Raw genomic sequence first — 14,534 nt, forward strand, 5'->3', positions numbered from 1 at the left:
AGATTTGCTACTACTGGAGAAGAATCATGAAACATATGAAGTAAAGAAAAATAAAATCTGACATCTCTGTCTGATAAAACTGCTAATATTATATCTCAATAGGAATAATATAGTGTGCATACAAACTGGCGGGTTTGACTTGGCCAGATGAAGATTACTGGTGTAAGTACAGTATTTCCCCCCAAAGTTTAACAGCACGCTCTTTGTTAAGATCAAGTAAAGGCAAATGAATGACTTTACATACTCTCTGTGCCAGTCGTAGATCTGGTGTATGTTACCAAATACAATTTTGTCTTTTCCCTTCATGTCATCCGGGACCCCATCTTCTTTCATCACTGCTATGTAACCCTGAAGAGAGAAACACATACTTTTGATTAAGCTGAAACCTTTCCAATTGTAAATATATCGATTTAGTTGCGACAATGTGTTGCAGTTATAACTACTATTGGATCTAGGATGCAGACTCAGTCATTTCTAAAGCGATGAAAGGTGCCAGTAACAGTGCTTTCAAGTGGCATTTAACCCCTAATAACCTGATCATCAGAGTCCAGTTTGAGCTTTGCCAGAACTACTGAGCTTCTGACCTGTGACATCCAAAGTGCGAAATTCAACACTCAATGTTCCCTATTGAGTACTGCCATTCTGCCATTCATAGTATGTGTCTTATGTACCCTTATGTGAACCCGTCACCTCACCAAATACATCACTTCACACATATCATAATGAAATCTCATCCGCCACCGTCCAGGTTAGGAGTGACATCAAGGCAGCATTTGATCTGGATTCATTTCAAGGATATGTGTCAGGATGCTGTTCATCGACTGTAGCTCAGCACTTAATACCATCATTCCCACAATCCTGATTGAGAAGTTGCAGAATGTGGGCCTCTGTACCTCCCTCTGCAATTGGATCCTTGACTTCCTAACTGGAAGACCACAATCTGTGCGGATTGGTGATAACATATCCCCCTCGCTGACTATCAACACTGGTGCACCTCAAGTATGTGTGCTTAGCCCACTGCTCTACTCTCTTGTATACACATGACTGTGTGGCTAGGCATAGCTCAAATATCATCTATAAATTTGCTGATGATACAACTATTGTTGGTAGAATCTCAGGTGGTGACGAGAGGGCATACAGGAGTGAGATATGCCAACTAGTGGAATGGTGCCACAGCAACAACCTGGCACTCAACGTCAGTAAGACGAAAGAGCTCTTTGTGGACTTCAGGAATGGTTAAGATGAAGGAACACATATCAATCCTCATAGAGGGGTCAGAAGTGGACAGAATGAGCAGTTCCAAGTTCCTGGGTATCAAGATCTCTGAGGATCTAACCTGGTCCCAACATATCGATGCAGTTATAAAGAAGGCAAGTCAGCAGCTATACTTAATTAGGAGTTTGAAGTGATTTGGCATGTCAACAAATACATTCAAAAGCGTCTACAGTTATACTGTGGAGAGCATTCTGACAGGCTGCATCACTGGTATGGGGGGTGCTACTGCACCGGACTGAAAGAAGCTGCAGAGGGTTGTAAATCTAGTCAGCTCCATCTTGGGTACTAGCCTACAAAGTACTCAGGACTTCTTCGGGGAGCGGGCAGCGTCCATTATTAAGGACTCTTTCACCCAGGGCATGCCCTTTTCTCACTGTTACCAACTGGTAGGAGGTATAGAAGCCTGAAGGCACACACTCAGGAACAGCTTCTTCCCCTCTCCATCCGATTCCTAAATGGACATTAAACCTTTGGACACTAACTCACTTTGTTTAATATACGGTATTTCTGTTTTTGCATGATTTTTAATCTATTTGATATATGTATATTGTAATTGATTTACTTTTTTTTCCCCCTTCTATATTATGTATTGCTTTGAGCTACTGCTGCTAAGTTCACAAATTTCACATCACATGCCAGTGATAATAAGCCTGATTCTGATCTCCAGTAAAAAGTCAATAGACATCGTGAAAAAACATTCTAATAGCTGCACCTGTACCTCACACACAGTGGAAGTAAACCAGCCTCAGAACAGTGCGGCATATGTCCTTTAGGACTAAACAATTACTGCTGCATCATCAATGACCCTCTTCCATCACAAAACCAGCAGAAGGATGCCCATTTGACCATGGCCAGATGTTTAATTCTATTTGCAATTCTTCACCAAATGAATCAAGCTCATGCCTGTTAAGGGGCAGGGATCACACACAATCTGAAAGTAGCATGTCACAATTGCCCACCATACTACCAGATATACATATTCAACGAGAGAGTCTAAACACCTGTCCTATAATAGCAGTGGCATTACCATTATGAAGTCCTCCACCATCATTATTTGAGAATCTCCAATGATCAGAAGTTCAGCCGGACTAGTCCAATAAATAATGGCTATATGCCCAGATCAAAGTAAGGCACACACAAAGTGCAGGAAGAACTCAGCAGGCCAGAGAGTGTCTATAGAGAGGTTGATGTTTTGGGCCAAGACCCTCCATCAGGACTCGGTCCGAAAAGTTGAGTGCTCCTATCCATAGATGCTATCTGATGTGCTGAGTTCCTCCAGCATTTTGTGTGTGTTACTCTGGATTTCCAGCATCTGCAGAACATCTTGTGTTACGAACAGGTCAAGGGCTAGGTATCTGCAGTTCTCCACGAGAATGATTTTTGGGATCCTTGTTGTTTGTTACATAAATTACAATCTTATGTGTTATGACTAACTGAGCAAGAAAATCACTGGATGACATCAATCCAGCAGCAGTGCGTATTCAAAATCATATACTTTGTAAACAAGTACTGAAGACTTGCTTGAAATTATTGAATTTAAAAAAACATATTTTAAACTTTAAGGCAGGGTATGAAATCCTTCCTTGTTGTCTATTGTTAAGTGTGGCTGACTAAGTTACAAAGAAACATAGAAATCTATAGCACATTACAGGCCCTTTGGCCCACAATGTTGTGCCGATCATGTAACTTACTCTAGAAATTGCCTGGAATTTCCTACCACATAGCCCTCTATTTTTCTAAGCTCCATGTATCTGTCTAAGAGTATCTTAAAAGACCCTATTGTATTCACCTCTACCATCTTTGTTGGCAGTGCATTCCATGCACCCACCAATCTCTGTGTGAAAAATAAACACTCAGGTTGACAAATAAAACCTGCATCAGATTTTTTGACCCTCCTTCTCTTCCAAATGCAATATTTCACACTTACCATGATTAAGTTCCACCTGCCTTCCCTGCCCAGCCTAGCAGCTGATCATTAGCAAATATTTTGTAGGGGAAAATAGCCCTTCTCACCCACCAGCCATTTTTGTAAAAACACAATTCAGATACAGGAAGTATGCTTAGCAAGTTCACAGATGATACAAAACCATTAACCACACGGAGTAACTGGATAATACTGGAAATTTATGATGAATTACATGGAAACTCACCTCTACCACACATCCCAGGTCCCTCACATAATCACGCTCAGTCTCCACCAGCTCCTGTAAGACATAGCTGCATGAAAAGAAACAATATTATCAGATATATGATAAAAAAAATTAAAGAACAGCAACTCACATCAATAATGTGAATTTGTCTGAGGTCCATAGCATAAAGTGGCCCACTGGACACCCAAGATTGCATTAAGGGGCAGTAATTTGCTCGTGATTACTGCTCTGCAATATGTCTTATACTGAGTTGCAAATCAGTCCATTAGCTATGTCCTTATCAACAGAAATTACTTTGACAATTTATCACCCTGCTTACCATTCATCCAAAATGTTCAGACATTTACAAACAATTAAAAAGAACATAAAAAAGTAATTATGTTATTAAGCATTTAGAATCATCAGAAACACAGAGCATCAGAAAATAAGTAAACACATATGATTTAACTCAAATAATTTTAAAAAACTTGTAAATTACTGAAACTGAATCCCATGTCATTTGTATCTATTGAAATGAATGTAATCTTTGAATTAGCACCAGATCTAACTACCCAGTAGGCAGATTTTACACTAAAATTGAGAGGAAACCGTAAGAAACAGATGTTCTGCTGCTGAAGTCCATAAACAGACCAGTATTAGGAGGTAGTCAGGATAATAGTCAGATGGAAACTTGGGATTTTTTGTTTAAAGGAGTTGACCTTAAAAGTGGATAGTGATTTGACTACCTCTGTTAAAAATGATGTTCATTGCTGATCTCAAACATATGGAATGATCAGAAGATTGTAAATTTAATGATTTTTATTTTATAATAGGTGGAGTTTGCAGTCACGTTTTCAAAATTCAATGAAGGCTGTACCTTTAGGTACACAAAATGCTAGAGGAACTCAGCAGGTCAGGCAGCATCTATGGAAAAGAGTAAATAGTCAACATTTTGGGCTGAGACCCTTCATCGGGACTGGAAAAAGAGATGTGGTCAGAGCAAGAAGGTGGAGGGAGGGAAGTAAGAAGTACAAGATAGTAGGTGATAGGTAAAATCGTGGGTGGTGGGGAGATACTGAGTGAAGTAGAACTGCAAAGTTGATTGGTGAAAGAGATAAAGGGCTAGAGAGGTAGAAGACCATGGAAAAAAGGGAAGGGGGAGGAACTTCAGAGGGAGGTTGATAGGCAGGTAAAGGAGATAAGGTTAGAGAGTGAAATGGTAATGGGAATGGTGAAGAGGGGCGGCAATTACTGGAAGTTCAAGAAATCGATGTTCATGCCATCTGGTTGGAGGCTACTTAGATGGAATCCAAGGTGTTGCTCCACCAACCTGTGTGACCTCATCCCAACAGTAGAGGAGGCCATGGACTGACATGTCAGAATGGGAATGGGAAGTAGAGTTGAAGTGGGTGGCTACTGGGAGATCCCGCTTTTTCTGGCGCACTCGATGATGCGGTCTTCCAATCTACGTTGGTTCTCACTGATATATAGGCGGCTACACTGGAAGAACCAGATACAATAGATGACCCCAACAGACTCACAGGTGAAGTGTCGCCTCACCTGGAAGGACTGTTTGGGGCCCTGAATGGTCGCAAGGGAGGAGGTGTGGAGACAGGTATGGTACTTGTTCTGCTTCCAAGGAATCAGTACAAGGAGGGAGATCAGTGAAGCGGGACCAATGGACAAGGAAGTCATGAAGGGGCGATCCCTGTGGAAAGCAGAAAATGGAAGGTGAGAGAAAGATATGCTTGCTGGTGGAATCCTGTTGGAGATGGCAGAAGTTACGGAGGTTAAGTAAGAACGAATTTAATGAATAGTTCTGGGCTGTGATAAATGGATGAACAGATAAATATATACAGAATAAACAGTGGATTCTGGTTAATTGGGCAAACAGTTAATCAGGGCAGCCGCTTATTTGGGACAACTCTTAAAGAACAAAAAGTAATCGGGAAAATAGCCACGGTTCCCTTTGTTTATTTGAAAAGCTATGCTGCTTAATTGGGCTTGGAGACTTGCTGAACAGGTTCTAATTAATGTCAGTTGCATGCACTTGTATGGCCATTAGACATTACATTGTGCTTAGAGCGAAGTTTTAAATAGCTTTAGTTGCATGTGTTTGCATTCAAAAAGCAGTGATCTCTGCCACTGATGGTTGCTGAGGAATAAGCAGTAAGACAACTCCAAACTGTTTTGTTCACTGCGGTTTCAAGCACGCAGGCTTGGAGATACAAGAAATAGAGTGAAAATGAAACGATTACTTCACTACTTCAACAAGTTAGGAATTACGAAGAATTTGAAGGTATCAATAAAGCATCTTGAATGTTGCAATGAAAATAAAGATTTGGAGGATGCAATCACACTAGCTGTCTGTTTATTGTGTACACTGGATGAATTCCTACATCAATAACAAGTAGAAACACACAATTTTATCGTACTGTAGTACAATTGGTAGTGTTGTAATTTGTCCCGCATTACACTTAAATACATAATTTGTTCTCCAGTTAAACAACAGATTGTCTATGTATACATATACATAGTATATAATAAAATAGTAAACTATAATATTTATACTTATTATTGCATCATTGTATTAATTAATTATATAAATTGTAGGTTGATTACAAAATAATCTACATTTAAATATACCAGGAAATTACAAATCATGTCAACATTAAATATAGTTTGAAGAAAACTTCACTGAAACATCTGCTAATTCAAAGTAAATGAAAGACACTTTGCTGCTAATGGACGAGTGACTTACTGGCGCCTCTTAAGGGAACTAGATTTCCTTTCTTCCATTTCATCAATAGGTGAGGAGGAGGAAGTACACAGCAAAGAGTTATCAGATGGGTTGAAAGATGGACTGCTGCTATCTGCTTGATCAACAGAGAGGGATGTTGGACGGTCCTCCAGTGCCTGCAAGTTTTTATTAGATGCATGAGGAAGAAAAACATTTTTTAGTAATTGTAATATAAAAGAAAACTAAAATCCAATAATCTGTTGGGTTATTGTTCATTTATTTGGCCTGGTTTAGAGAGTATGGATTATGATCAGAGATTAAGGAAGCTAGGTCTTTACTCTTTGGAGAGAAGGAGGATGAGAGGAGACATGATAGAGGTGTACAAGATATTAAGAGGAATAGACAGAGTGGACAGCCAGCGCCTCTTCCCCAGGGCACCACTGCTCAGTACAAGAGGACATGGCTTTAAGGTAAGGGGAGGGAAGTTCAAGGGGGATATGAGAGGAAGGTTTTTCACTCAGAGAGTGGTTGGTGCGTGGAATGCACTGCCTGAGTCAGTGGTGGAGGCAGATACACTAGTGAAGTTTAAGAGACTACTAGACAGGTATATGGAGGAATTTAAGGTGGGGGGTTATATGGGAGGCAGGGTTTGAGGGTTGGCACAACATTGTGGGCCGAAGGGCCTGTAATGTGCTGTACTATTCTATATTCTATTTAAAACTTCTAATACATGATTGTTTTGAATGTAAATGATCCAAACAAAGTATTTACCTACTGCTCTTGTTTAACTGATGCTTAGAAGGTAATGGTGGGCCTTCTTAAATGTTGATGAAGGCTGCGTAGCAGTACTAACATGAAGGGGATTCTAGCATTACAATTCAGCAGTGAAGAATTATTGGACACAAGTTAGTCACCAGAATCAGGATCAGGTTTAGTATCACTAGACTATGTCATGAAATTTGTTATGTGGCAGCAATACAATACAATACCTAATAAAAAATTGTAAATTACAGTATGTATATATGTTAAATAAGTAGTATAAAAAGAGAGAGAAAAAATTAGTGAGGTAGTGTTCATGAGTTCAATGTCCATTCAGACATCTGATGGCAGAGGGGAAGAAGCTTTTCCTGAATCGTTGTGTGTGTCTTCAGGCTCCTGTACCTCCTCCCTGAGAGTAGCAACAAAAAGAGGTATAATCTGAGTGATGGGGGGGGGGGGTGGGGTCCTAGATAATGAATGCCACCTTTCTGAGGCATTGCTCCTTGAAGATGTCCTGGAAGCTGGGGTACATCTTGTCCATAATGGAGCTGACTGAGTTTATAATTTTCTACATAATGTTGTCCTGGCTGCCTTTTCAGTAACGCCTGACTTTGAATCCAACACTGATTAATCAGTCATGGGTACAGGAGTATAGCACTCCAATTTTTATTTATCTGGAGGAAACTGCTAAACTGGACAAATACACTCAGCAGTCCTAAGAATGATCTGCACAGAAAATACAGAACTTATAAGAACATAAGAAACAGAAGCAGGAGTCGGCCGTCTGGCCCAACGAGCCTGCTCCGCCATTCAATAAGATCATGGCTGATCTGACCATGGACTAATCTCTACCTACGTGCATTTTCCCCATAACCCTTAATTCCCCTACTATGCAAAAATTTATTCAACTTTATAAAACATATTATTAGAGAGCTACAGTGGTAAGTTACATGTCTGGTTATGCTCAATCAGGGACAGGTGGGCCCCCGTTTTTTTGAACGTTCGCCTTACGACAGCTCGCTGTTATGAATGACCTACATTACTATCTGTTTTCGCTAACCAAAGAGGATTTTCGCTTTTACAAAAAAAAGACGCCTGCTTTATATGTGTGTTTACCCCGAGAAAGACTACCATGACCGTGAAGCCTTGTGCGGGCAGTTGTGTGCGCATATGTGTACAAGCGTAGGCGTGTATGCATGTACGTACCGATTCTTTTCCTCCAAATTGATTTTGGCTCGCTGTCTTCCCCGTTTTGATAAGTGAAGCTACACAGTACATACAATATTTCTACTTTATATAGGCTGTGTATTTATCATATCATTCCTGCTTTTACTATATGTTAGTGTTATTTTAGGTTTTATGTGTTATTTGGTATGATTTGCTAGGTTATTGTTTGGGTCTGGGAACGCTCAAAATTTTTTCCCATATAAATGAATGGTAATTGCTTCTACGCTTTACGCCATTTCGGGTTACAAAAGGTTTCATAGGAACGCTCTATCTTTGGATAGCGGGGGAAACCTGTACTGTGTTTGAAGCCACATTGGGGGCTGATCATTAAAAAATCTGTTCCATTTCCCTGAAAGGTTATTGTCACTAAAAATATAAACATACTTGTACTTCACTTCTAAACTGATTCCCAACTTTGTGGGGATTCTTACTTATAGAAATAAGGTATACATTGTAGAAATAAACATTATAAGTATCAAAGAGAAGCTGAATTAATTTTAAATGATGTCAATAAATGGGCATTCTCTCTTACCATTTTACTTTTCACAAGCTCTTCAATAGCACTAACGAGCTCTGCAGCACTGGGTGTCTCTGAACTTGTGGGACGTACAGATAAGCGTGAGGATGTCTAAGAGAGGAGAGAAAGTTCATTGAAGGAATAATGTCTCTTTTGGAACAACTGCTTTGGTCAGTTAAAGTAAGACAAACGTTACCAAAATGCTATCATTAATAGTCAATAAAGGATATCCAGCCATTTCTACAAATCTATTGTTGAGTTTACTTTTCTTTTTAAAGGGGACAAGGCTCACCATTTCTGAGGCATCCTCAAAGTACATTCGGATGTATGGATTTGTTCCCAGACCAGGACTGCAGGAATTTAGGAGATCTCTGGCCTCAAAAACAATATGACGTCAACTTATGTCTAGTTGTACAAAATTGCATGCATCTGGCAGAATACTGTGGGAACCAACAGTAAGGATTTCTGGGTAGGGACACTTGGCCAATCAGAGTAAACTATCAGTACATGCTTTTTAGGTGTTTCATGTACCATTAGGTGCACAACAGACTTAATTTCCACATGGTGACTAATAATAACAAAAGATATTTGTGAAACAGGAGGTTTGTTCAGCACAATAAACAACTTTCAATGTTAATCCTTTTTTTAATTAAAAAAAAGATTGATATAGTTAAATTGAACCTTGCAAACAGCAAGCTTCACACAAAATTTAGCCAAAGTGGTTTAGGAACAAGTAAAACAATTCAACAGAAATGCCAAGACAGAGGAAGCATAATGATTTAAATGGAAAGATAAGGGAACTGAGAGAATACAGAGACAGAACATAAATCAACATAATGCTGTGAGAAGAGTACATTTAAAAAAGAGAAAACAAACCAATTAGTTACAGCATACAAGTTATTGTTTTTCCACATTAATGACAGACTTCAAGTGATATGTTACCACAAATTAAACATTCTTCAATAAATACAAATTACAGTAAAACTCTAAGCAAATTGTTAAAATAATTAGGCAATAGTGAAAGTCAAAACTACTGATTTAAATTTCAATTTTACATGCAATGAAAATAATATCATATTTCATTGCATAAAAGCAGTCTCAAGCCGAATGATTACTACTTAAGTTGACAACTGTAAGTCTGACGGGAAATTCCTTGTGATGTAGTCAAGAATCCTGCTATGTATTCACCTAGATGAAAAAAGAATCAAAAGACCTTTTTCCAATTGTTATGCTTCTGTTGTTACAGATCGATACATCAAAGGTTTAATTTGCTTCACTTTAAATTTTGTGAAGGAGTGGAAAAAATCTTTCAAATCAAATAGTTAACTGAGAAACTTAGTTTTTTTTTGAAAGAACTGTCTGACAGGTTTTTACTTTAGAAATGCTACAGTTATCCTTTTGTTGGTTATATTTGGATGTGATTCTTACCTTGTCATCCTGTGAATCCGGCTGGAGAAGACTATGTTGCTGAATTGCCATTGGAGGGGGAAGAGGCACAGCGTCTGCCCCCTCCTCACCTTCTTCTTCCCCACAGCTCTGCATTCCTGAAGATGATGATTTTGACAGAGTTCCACTGCTGAGCCCTTCATTCCGTCCTCTCTGTGGAAAAATAAAATCAATACCAATAAAAACCAGGCTCAGAGGTAAACCTGGTTAGTGTGATAATTAATGAAAGCAGGAAGGGATTCATCCTTGAATTGGTCATGGTAAGAGTGCAATACAACAACCTTAATGCATTGTATTCCATTTCTGAAATTCAGTTCCATTGACCAATAGGACCTCATTTCAAAAGCAAAGCACAACATGTGGAGTGCATGTTCAATATGAATTTCTGACAATTAAAGCTGCAAGTTCCTACATATGTTTCCAGTTGTGTAAACACTGGCATGTTCCAATTTTAACAGAGCAAATTGGAATTCTTAGTTTCTTTTATTAGTTCCTGTTTTGGAGTCATGAAGCATCTACACCATTGCTGGATTCTGCTGCATTTTAAAACTTATTATCTCTGACTTACCTTGTTATCTTCATTAAAGAATCTAGACCTTGATACCTAACTTTTATCTCCTCTATCTCTAAATGTAATAATTTGTTTTAAAAATACCGCATCTTAAACCTGAAATGGGTAAGATTTTCATTTCACAGAGGAATGTGAACCCTTTTGAAAGATCAGGAAATTGGGGGCTATGTGAAACCGTACAGATGAGGAGCAGAGAGAAGCAAAGGTCAGGAATAGTGCAAACTACTTTTTATTCTGCATTCTCCCCGACTTCCTTCTTAGTCCGGAAAAAGGGTCTCACCCTGAAAAATTGACTGTTTACTCTTTTTTGTGGATGCTGCCTGATTTGCTGAGTTCCTCCAGCATTTTGTGTGTGCTGCTTAAAAAATAAACCCTGTTAAAACTGTAAATGTAAATGAAAAAGCAGATATGTGGAATGATTGGTTATAATCTGTATTCACTGCAGAGAACATAAATCTTAGAAAATTAATACCAAGTTTCTTAAAACGAGCATGTATAAAATATCAACAATGAAAAAAATGAAGGGGATAATAAGCATCAAGTCCTCAGGACTAGACGGTGTGCACCTCAATTTTCTAAGTAGTTAAAAGCATTACTTATGCTCTAATAAAAGTATACAAGTTCTTTTAATTCATGAAAAAATGTTATCTAAGGACCTGCAAGGATCCATTCAGGTGTACAACCGTTCCCTGTAGTTATAAATGCCTTGGGTGTATGGATTGACAGTAAAATCCAAAACTGGCTGTATGGCAAACAATAGGAATAGAAGAGTTAAATTATTAAACAAAATAAGTAATGTTGTCAGGAAAAGGAAAAAGACTGATAATTGGGAGCATTTTAGAATCCAGCAAATGATGATCAAGAGTTAAATAGATTACAAGAATAAACTAGCAATAAACAAAAACAGACAAGGAGCTTCTCTAGATATGCAAAAGGGAAAAGACAGCAAGGGTACATGTAGATCCCTTACAGACACAGAATGAAGAATCTATAATGGGACATAATGAAATGGCAGAGGAATTAAACAAATACTTTGTGTCTCTCTTCATCGAGGAAGCCACAGAAAACTTCCCAGAAATACTGGAGAACCGAGGATCCAGTGCAAATGGGGAAAAGAAAAGAAATCAGTATTAGTATAACATACTATTAGAGAAATTAATGAGTTTGAAATTTGATAAATCCTAAGGCTCTGATGATCTACATCCTAGAATTTGGAATGAAGTGGCAATAGGGACAGCAGATGCTCTGATTATCATTTTCAAAAAATTGACAGATTCTTGAATGGTTCCTGCAGACTGTTGAGTAGCACACTAATTAACAAAGGGAGACACTGAAAACCTTCTGATCTGTTTAGTTTAACACTGGTAGTAAAGAAATGCTAGAAACTAGGATGTAGGATTTGATCTCAAGATATTCAAAAACAATATGACTGAACAAGATCAAAATGGATGTATGGAAGAAAATTCATGTTTAACTAAACAATTGGAGTTCTTTGTCAAGTAGATAAGGGAGTGCATTTACATTTTCAAGAAGATTTTGATAAGACTTTATACAGGAAAATAGAAAACAAAACAGAAAAATCATTCTTCTCAGATTGGTTAGTTGTGAATACTGGGGTACAGCAAGAATCAGTGCTTAGGTCCCAATTATTCAAATACACATCAATGGATGGTGAATTTCTGGCATCCTCTACCCCAGGGGCTGTGAAGACTTGAACACTGATGGATTAATGGGCTGCTGGATATTAAAGGAGCCAAGGAATGTGTGGGTAGAGCAGGAAAATTAAATCAAGGTAGACAACTAGTCATGATCCTAGCAGGGCAGGTTTGAAGGGGCCAAATTACCTACTCCAGCTCCAAAGTTTGGTGCACTTTTTTTTAAGATTGTGAAGGCGCACAACAGTGACAAATGGATTTTTGATATATTTAAGTTTTGGTATGTTTGTATTCACCCACTTTGCATTGAGGAGGTCAGGATTGAGAGCTTTCTAAATGGTCAAAAAACAAAAGGAGTGATGGCCCATAAAGGTCCCAATACATAAGATTTTAAAATGTCAACATTTGTACAGAAAATAATCAAACGTTTGCTTGCTTTTAAGTAACTGAAAATACGATGGGAAGTGAGGAAAAGGATAAATTGACTTCACTCACAGATTAGATGTGATCTGATGTGATCAGACTTAAGGGGCTATACAGCCTAGTTCATTCCTTATGTTACTAAGACTAAGTAAAACACATGTACAAAATATTTTGAAAGCTTTGGAAACACTGACTCTTTGACATTCTGGGTATTTGTCATTGCTCTCAAATGCCAAAAAATGAAAATTGGTTGAATTTTAGTCACTCGCCTCATCCACGGTTTCCTCCTGGGGTGTAGCTGCATTCTCATCTGAGTCCTTCTGAGCTCCGACATCAGCACTTTTCCGGACATCCCTGCTCTTCTTGTGCTTGTGAGCCAGTTTCTTAACATGGCCATCTGCTTTTCCACTGCTGAGTCGCCTTACGGGGCTTGTGAGCCACTTCCTCAGAGTATTACCTGGGCGTTTTGGTCCTGGCGAACTTTGAGTTGTACTTACAGAGTGAGGCTGAAGTGAGGTCACTGAAGCAGGAGGACTTGCATCGTTGCTGGACACTGAGAGCGAATCTAAGGAAGAAAAACATAAATTGTAAAGATCCACAGGACACTGAAGTATTTTCTATAGGAAATGCCAAGTTTACATTGAGCACTTTTCTATTACTGAGTAGATTACACTGACGAGTAGAATTTCCTTAAGATTATCGTAAGACATAGGAGCAGAATTAGGCCATTCAGCCCATCATCTGCCATTCGATCATGGCTGATTTATTTATTTCCCTCTCAATTCCATTCTCTTGCTTTCTCCTCATAATCTTTGATGCCCTTGCTTATCCAGAACCTATCAGCCTCTGCTTTAAATATACCTAATGACTTAGCATCCAAGGTCATCTGCGGCAATGAATTTCACAGATTCACCACCCTCTGGCTAAAGAAAAAAACAGAGCAATAAGGTTTTACACCGGATAAGCTGGAATTCAATCGTTTATTTGATTCATTGTTGTTTGTGCTATGTGACATATTGGATGAATAAATAGTTCACAACAAAATAATTATTTGCATGTTCATGAAAGTATACATTATTGCACATCTTTATTCAAGTCACTACTGACAGAGGATCTCAGTTTATCACTGTAGAGGAATGCACTGCATTCACATCTGTTTACTTCATCAAAGATGGCACTCTTGACATTCTAATTCATATAGAACAAGTGAGGCCATTTTGTTGCATTGTGTGTTTGTACCAACTGTATTGGTGGCATTTCTTTCATATTTTGAGGGAGCTAATGCAACTTAATGAGCACTCATGACTGTCCTATGCAATAATATGGATCTGTCATTTAGATTACTTGTGCATATTGGTCAACTAATCTGATGCATTTATTTGTTAACTCCGTCAGCCATTCTTAACAATACACAACTATTGAAAGACTTTATATGCTTTAAAAGATGATTTTTAAATTCAATAATTAAAGGCGGTTCTTCAAAATTTGTTTAAAAAGCATATCGCTTTGAACATACAGTGCTGCTGGATTGGTATCGCCCTATGATTTTCCTGATCAGCTTGTCAACATATCACATAGCACAAGCTTGTCAGCTTGTCCTTATCAATATGCAAGATAGTGATCAAATCTTTCTCAAAAACTGTGCAGTAATTATTCAGAGTAACATACACAAAATGCAGGAGGAATTCAGCAGGTCAGGTAACATCTATGGAGAGGAATAAACAGTCCACAATTCAGACAGAGAGCTTTCATCAGGACTGGAAAGAAAGGGGAAATTTGTCTTTCTCTTCAA

General features: G+C 38.5%; 1 protein-coding gene across 8 annotated transcripts in view; it reads right to left on the reverse strand.

The window, feature by feature from the left end:
* The window catches only part of LOC140713799 (triple functional domain protein), a 329,694-nt gene that overhangs the window by 55,745 nt on the left and 259,415 nt on the right, over positions 1-14,534 (reverse strand). For all 8 annotated transcript variants that reach the window (XM_073024339.1, XM_073024337.1, XM_073024338.1 and 5 more), the window contains exons 35-40: positions 13,012-13,307; positions 10,076-10,246; positions 8,663-8,758; positions 6,166-6,320; positions 3,426-3,492; positions 245-348 (exon numbers count right to left, since the gene is read on the reverse strand). In XM_073024339.1, the coding sequence (XP_072880440.1) occupies positions 245-348; positions 3,426-3,492; positions 6,166-6,320; positions 8,663-8,758; positions 10,076-10,246; positions 13,012-13,307 (889 nt within the window). The remainder of the gene's footprint in view (positions 1-244; positions 349-3,425; positions 3,493-6,165; positions 6,321-8,662; positions 8,759-10,075; positions 10,247-13,011; positions 13,308-14,534) is intronic.

This window comes from Hemitrygon akajei, chromosome 20, assembly GCF_048418815.1.
Source record: "Hemitrygon akajei chromosome 20, sHemAka1.3, whole genome shotgun sequence".
NCBI lineage: Eukaryota > Metazoa > Chordata > Chondrichthyes > Myliobatiformes > Dasyatidae > Hemitrygon > Hemitrygon akajei.